Source organism: Electrona antarctica, assembly GCF_951216825.1.
Source record: "Electrona antarctica genome assembly, chromosome: 3".
Lineage (NCBI taxonomy): Eukaryota > Metazoa > Chordata > Actinopteri > Myctophiformes > Myctophidae > Electrona > Electrona antarctica.
In genome coordinates this window covers 21,646,981-21,654,480 of record NC_136808.1, presented here as the reverse complement: position 1 = coordinate 21,654,480, position 7,500 = coordinate 21,646,981, and the positions used below count along the sequence as shown (strand labels likewise).

General features: G+C 41.6%; 2 protein-coding genes across 2 annotated transcripts in view; both read left to right on the top strand.

Moving 5' to 3' along the window:
• dok4 (docking protein 4) overlaps positions 1 to 7,500 on the top strand; it is a 244,592-nt gene that overhangs the window by 81,455 nt on the left and 155,637 nt on the right. The window lies entirely within an intron of this gene.
• The window catches only part of ccdc102a (coiled-coil domain containing 102A), a 107,308-nt gene that overhangs the window by 64,886 nt on the left and 34,922 nt on the right, over positions 1 to 7,500 (top strand). The window contains exons 4-6 of the mRNA XM_079497848.1: positions 5,832 to 6,080; positions 6,125 to 6,144; positions 7,377 to 7,485. Coding sequence (XP_079353974.1) covers positions 5,832 to 6,080; positions 6,125 to 6,144; positions 7,377 to 7,485 — 378 coding nt within the window. The remainder of the gene's footprint in view (positions 1 to 5,831; positions 6,081 to 6,124; positions 6,145 to 7,376; positions 7,486 to 7,500) is intronic.

Sequence of the window (7,500 nt, the reverse complement as noted above, 5' to 3'; positions counted from 1 at the left end):
CTAGTTGAATTAGAGCATGCTGATCGTATCCAGTAGAGGTGGTCTTGCAGGGGCTGCTAAATGTTCCCAAACTGTGGGTCGGGACTCATGTGTGTGTCGTGGACACATTTTTATTGGTCACCTTTATTTTATTTTCATTTTATTTCAACGAAAATTAAAAAAACATTCCCAAAAAAGCAAAACAATTTCATGAAATGAAAGTAAACTAATTTCATGAAGAAATATACAAGAAAACTATAGTACCATTTCCTGCCTCACTCCATTGTTCTAGCCCTCTCTCTCTCGCTCATTCAACCACTGTTTCTTTCTCTCTCTTTCTCTCTCTCTCTCTCTCTCTCTCTCTCTCTCTCTCTCTTTCTCTCTCAGTCACTAGTTCTCTCTCTCTTTCTCTCTCTGTCACTGCACTCTATCTCATTCATTCATTCATTCATTCATGCATTCATTAATTCATTCATTCAGTCAGTCAGTCAGTCAGTCAGTCAGTCAGTCAGTCAGTCAGTCAGTCAGTCAGTTACTCACGCTCTTTCTCTCAATCACAGACACACACATAAACACATGCTGAGTACTTCCACATGTGGCTGACTATGCTTTATCTGAAACCTAGACATAATATATTTCACGCTGGGTCCCCCTGCTGGGGAAACCTTAGAATGACGGCATCTGTTTTTTCAGTCTGTGATTCCACTTTAGCTTCAAGGCCTCTGAACACAAACAGTTCTAATTACCTGACCAGCCATTGATATTTAATGTACCTTAGGCCCCTTCTGTGAATGGTCATTGGCACACATGAAGTTAATAATGTTGTGGGCATGTAGCCTATCCAAAAGGTTAGTGAAAATATATAAATAACAGTATGCTGTTCTGTGAGGGTCAGACGTGGAAAGTAACTTCATTCATACATTCATACAAGTACATTCATTTACTCAAATACTGTACAATTAAGTACAAGTTTGAGGTATTTATTTTGTACTTTACTTGAGTATTTCCAGTTTTCAATTGTACTCCACTACATATCTGATCCAAATATTGTACTTTTACTCCACTACAATTATTTGAAAACTTTAGTTACTAGTTACTGTGTATATTATTATTACAAAACATGCATTCATCACTTTAGCCTTATATATTGCTCTATAAGTGGTCCTTGAAATTATGAAATAATTATGAAATTATATATATATATATATCTTTCCAAATGGGTCCGTGGGCCTTGACATGAAAAGGTTTATGAACCACCTATCTAGTTAAGTATACATGAGTGTGTGGCTGTGGGACTATGGATGGATAGTGGATAGTGGGACTATGGATGGATGCAACTGGTGTAATTTTTCTTAATTTCTTTAGGTTTTATGAGCTCAATTGCACCCAAAAAAACCTGAACTTTTAACATTCAGTAGACTTGTAGAGAGACTGGGGAATTGGGAATTGGCTTTACTAAATTGGGACTTGAAGGGGAGAAAATGTTTTTCTTTTGTCTTGAAGGGGCATGTTTTGCACAATAACAGTCTTTTCATTATGTCTGCCCACGATCTCTGTGATTCATACAGTACAGTTTGTTTACCTCAGTCACTGATACTAAAATCTGATATTTTATTTTTATTTTTTCTGTGAACCTGTGACTTGACACCCATACTGTTATAAAACGAAAATAAAAAGATTTTGAAAAGAAAGAACATTCAGTAGGCCTAGATGTTCTGTGGTCTGGGGTTTTCTGGCTCAAACAAGTTCACTGATTTTCCTGCTGTTTGTGATGTCACATCCTGCAAATCCCATATATGTCAATGGGATTTGCCAGCAGATGTCACTGTTTTCACTGTTTTGCCTGTTTTCATTGCAGCTAAAAAGGCTTCCAAACCCCAGAGAAAACTCCAGACCACAGAAAATCCACTGAATGTTCAAAGTATTTAGCACCACATTTTGGCCTGATTGTCAGACTCTGAGCCTCCAAAGAATCAGTGTGCTCAGTGGAGTGGGTGGGGTCTATGGGCTGGACACCAGGCTACAAAGTTCAGGGTTTTTTGGGGTGTAATTGAGGCCATAAACCCTAAAAGAAAAACGAAAAATAAATGAAAAGGAATGTCGTGAAACCTTTAAAAAGGAGATGTACATGAAAAAAGCACATCAAAAACACCAGAGTACGCATCCATAGAGGACACCCTTTCATTCAGATCTGATGCAGTCTCTGTTTCTTTATTTAAAAGCCATTATACAGCCATTACCATTAACCTTCCTGTAGGTCATTGTTATTAATCTAAAAATTGCAATCACCATGCATAAGCAGGGAAAATAAGAGCACACTCTCAGCGACGTGTTAGATTAAGTCTACTGCACGATTTAATTCTACCACAGAATGACTTTGTATTAACACTATTTTAATTAACAGCTGTTCTACAGATTGAGTTTCGGGCTGCATATTGCAGTATTTGACCTAGGTTACAGGCAGGGGTGGAATGTAACTAAGCACTTGTACTCAAGTACTGTAACTTTGTACATTACTGGAGTATTTCCAATTTTCAATACTTTTACTTCTACTCCACTACATCCCAGAGGCAAATATTGTACTTTTACTCCACTACAATTATTTGAAGACTTTACTAGTTGCATTGTAGATTTGGAATATTTTTGCAAAACACGCATCACAACACGCCACAAGGCGATGCTTTGTGAGCTTGTAGATCTGCTATTTTCAAAAGATTTTTCCCATTCACACCGAGCATTATAACTAAAGATAACTCTAACTATATCTTTCACCATTGTATTTATTTTATAGTTGGTGTGAACTCTGCCACGCACTTGACTTAGAACGATTTTTATATTTTTATAGTCATAGTATAGTGCTCAGTGCGAATGGCCTTTTACTCAAGAACGTTTTGAACACCGAACTTTTACATGTATCAGAGTATTTCTACATTGTGCATTGTGGTATTGATACTTTTATTTAAGCAAAAAAAATGATTTGAGGCGGTGACGGAGAGGGCGAGGCAACGTTGACACGTTTCCAATCTTCAACACAGCGTTTGGGCCAAAAGACACTCAGTATCAGATCAGTGCACTTCCAGATTAGACAGCTGGCTGTCACGCTGTTATCCCTTTCATCCATGGATGATTATAATTACTTTAACAAGCTTAAATGCTTTTCCTTGTTGGAAAAAACACACAGGAACAATTACATGTACACGACATAATGTACACACACAAACTCATTCTTGGCATGCTCCAAAAGTGAATTAATTTGACAGAGGACTTAGTAGATGCTAGTTTGATGACTTTAATCTACAACTTTCATATCATTTGTAAAGACAACTTTGCTTGTTCTGCTTGGAAGGGCTACAATTTGCCTAATCTATTATGCACATTTTAGATCTGACAGTTTTGATTATATTTAATTTAAATTCATGCTATAATAATCAATCAATCAATCAAGCCATTAACTGTTACCTGTACTAAACCTTCTATTAAGATGGGGATTTTGATTTGAATATCCCAGATAGCAAGCCAATCTATTCAAGTCTTTGATCTAATATTGGACTTTGACTTCCTCAGACCTCACTATAGTCTGCCACTGATCTATAGCAACACATATGCTGTGAAGTTAGTGAGAAAGCAGTCAAAAGACAAAAGTATATCTTGAGGTCATCTTTAAAGCACACATACAGTAGTTCTTTGTTGACTGAGCTGACATCATCTTTAAAGCACACATAGTTCTTTGTTGACTGAGCTAAAAAGTTCATCTAAGGACTTATGGAGAGAAGCAAAGATGTGTCTCTTTCCCTCAGCATCGGTAGAGAGTCTATAGAGACAGATACAGTATCTGCAAAGTCATTCAGGTTTTCCAGCATGTCTCCTGAGATGACAGGAGAGACATGAGAGATGTCTCTCCCAATTCATCTCCAAGGCTGTTTACCATGAGATCATTATTTTTGGACAACAACAATGGGATGTGCAAATGTTTCATCATGGGAACCCACCCACGGTGCCGTGGGTTTCTCCTCTCACAGCATGTCTTCTTGGCAGAGCCCCTGCATGTGTCCGTGGGCCAACCCTTTGATGAGTGACCCTGGCAGGGAGGAAGATAGAGAACAGAGAGAAAACACTTCTAGAGAATGTACCGTACGTTTTGATAGCCTCTGCACAAGGTCTGGGATCTTCATTCTGGCCCCCATGTGGGTGGTTTGAAAGGTGTTCGGGACTGTTTGAGACTGATGAGGCAGAAAGAAAGCCTTTATCCCTGCTGCGGGACTAGTGAATTGTTTGGACGGTAAATGTTATAGCCCAGCAGAGGGACACAGTGCAGGCAACTGTCAGCAAGCTCCTGTGAGAGAGAACTGGCCTCTTACCTGTGCAAAGCATCCGGATTGGAACATTCTCGTTGCATTATAAGTAACTATGGCCTTCCCTCTTGCATAGAGTAAATGGTAAAATGTTGCATTTACATAGCGCTTTTATCCAAGGCACTTTACTGTACATAGATTGTGCATTACATTCACCCATTCACACATACATTCATACACCGATGGCGGCGGAAACCATGCAAGGCACCAACTAGGGATGTCCCGATCACGTTTTTTTGCTCCCGATCCGATTCCGATCATTTCATTTTGAGACATACCGATACCGATCTTTTCTCCCCGATTCCGATGTTTTGAAAATCATGTCGGAGCCGATTTCCGATCTCCCGATCCGATCGGGACATCCCTAGCACCAAGCTGCACATCGGTAGCAATTAGGGGTTCAGCATCTTGCTCAAGGACACTTCGACACTGACTCTGGGGGAGCCTGGGATCGTCATGTGGCCGAAATAAATATAGTGAGTGGCCGCCCTCACCTCACACGAGTGTGATTTTTAAAAATATAATGACGCTGCATTCTAATGTTGCTGTACACAATTCTGCAACCCAGTAGATATCCGACTGCCATGACACAGGTTGAGTGCCGGCCCACAGTTTGTACATCAATGCTGTCTAATGAGAACCTTGGGTCTCTCTGCTTTGAGGTTATTTAATGGAGTTTTAATGGACTTTTTATAGACCCCCAGGGTCATGGAACCAACCCAGCAAATAAATGACTATGTCAGCTTCTAACCCAAGCAAAAGAATGACTCAATTTAACCCACTAAAACCGAGGAAGCATCTATGCCATTTTAGGTTTTAGCTATGTTGTAGCAGATAGCAGATAGGAGCTCATAGGACTAGATTTTATTTTATTTTTTATCGTGAAAATGTGAATATGTTTTTGAAAGCAACTTTCGTTTTCGTTCAAATCTTTTCTTCTGGAGTCCCTGGAACAAAATATCTTCAGATGGGGGTCCGTGGCCAAATACTTTGTATAATGTTGGGGGTCCTTGACATGAGACAGTTTGACAACCACTGATGGGTTATGGGATTTAAAAGACATTTGTAGAATCTGCCTCAGGTCGTAACGGGTTAAAAAACCTGATTAAGTTCAAAGTGTGCAAATCGTAACGTTGTCTTCCTCCGCCCACCATTCCTCCTCTCTCGCCCGTCTGTCTGTCCTTCCTCTCTCCCCGTGACAAACTATGACGAAAAATGTTTATCGACTGCCTTTTTTCACTGACAAAAAACTCAATGAAAACTAAGCTATGGTGACTAAAACTATGACTTACCTGTATACTGACAATTTCGGCAACAAATAAAAACTAGACTAAAATGGAGGGACTAGTGGAAAAGAGATCCGGTAGAACTAAAAGACAAGTCATTTTGTGTTTGGTTGCATGTTGAAAATCTACAAGCTTACAACGTGGCACTCTGCGACTGCGACTAAAACTAAAAATTTGCTCTGAACATCACTGCCTCCCCCTCCCTCTCCTCCAGGACTTGGAGCTCTTGGAGTCAGTGTTGCGCTCCAGAGGCGCTCCAGGCGGTGGCGTCGAGGCGTCAGAGAGCTGGGACGGTCGCAGCGCCACCTGCAGCGCGGTGACCACAACGAGCCTGCGCTCCTCCGCCGCCCTGAGCCGTCAGGACCGCAGCACCAGGCACCACCTGTGGGAGGACATCACCGCCGTGGAGGACGACTCCGGCAAGCTCAACGCCATCCAGCTGCGTCTGGACGAGTCCCAGAAGGTCCTTCTGAAGGAGAGAGAGTAAGTCTGGACGAGTCCCATTAGGTCCTGCTGAAGGAGAGAGAGTAAGTCTGGACGAGTCCCATTAGGTCCTTCTGAAGGAGAGAGAGTAAGTCTGGACGAGTCCCATTATATGAGAACAGCAACAGAGAGCTGCAGTAGGGCTGTTTCCATTACACATTTAAGTTGACAAAGCCAAAAAAGTTAACATAAATGTATTCTTTATTGTCTCCACCAGGCCGAAGGCATGAGCAGAGAGTATGTTTTGCACTCCGTCCGTCCGTGTGTGTGTGTGTGTGTGTCCGTCCGTCCGTCTGTTACCAGCTAATCTCCGGCACCGTTAACCCGGTCGATGCCAAATTTTGCACACACACTCCCTGGATGCCCATGATGAACCTCTGCCCCAAAATGAACAGAACGGCCTGTTATAGCACCACCAGGAGGCCAACTTTTGAAAAACATTTTTTGATATTACTCCTCCAGATTCTGTCCAAAAATCCCCCAAATCGTTACACACTATCTCTATAGTCATCAAAGGCATAAGAACAAATGGCACCCTTTTCACATTGGCCTATTATAGCGCCACCAGGAGGCCACAGCCTGACCTGCCCTGGTGGAGACCTGTGCCCCGAGGGGCACTTTTTCTAGTTCATTATGTTCCAATTATATTTTCAATGCCAAACACACAATCAAATCGCAATTACGATTAAATGTGTGACATTTAATCGTAATCAAATTCTGGGGTTCAGAAAGACAAACATGGACGGAGGGGTGATGGATGGAGAGTGGGGGTCAGAAAAAAATACACTGATTTTGGATCATGTAACATTTTCTTCTTTTCGGGTGCGATATTCAGTCTTATTTTGTTATCCATCATCCTCTAGCATTGTTTGTTCCCTGCTGCGAGTATTCATCACTTGACATTCAAGTGTTTTAACAAGAAGAATGAGCATGCAGGACCAGCTGGTTGATGCCTTTCAATACAATAACTCCAAGTGGAGAACAGCTTTCCTTTTTTCAGTTTATCCGTTGTTGTTGTTAGTGTATGTCATGGAGGAATGGCCTTCACAGCCTTTCAGACCACCACCGCCACAAAGAACAAGTGAACCAGTGACCTGTTATTGATTTCTGGCACGGCCAGCGTGTGTGGTACGTGTCCTGGTCAGGAACTCCCTTGAGAGGACAGCATTGCTTTAAAGCTAAACTATTATGTAATGAAAAGGGGGAGAATAAAAGCTTTGCTGACTCTGCCTCATGCTCTGTTTCTTCTCTCTTCTCTCCTGTGTTCTTCCCGAAGGGACAAACACGCTCTGAGTAAGAGCATCGAGAGGCTGGAGGCCGAGCTCAGCCAGTGGAAGGTCAAATATGAGGAGCTTAACAAGAACAAACAGGAAGCCCTCAAACAGGTGAGATAGTAGACA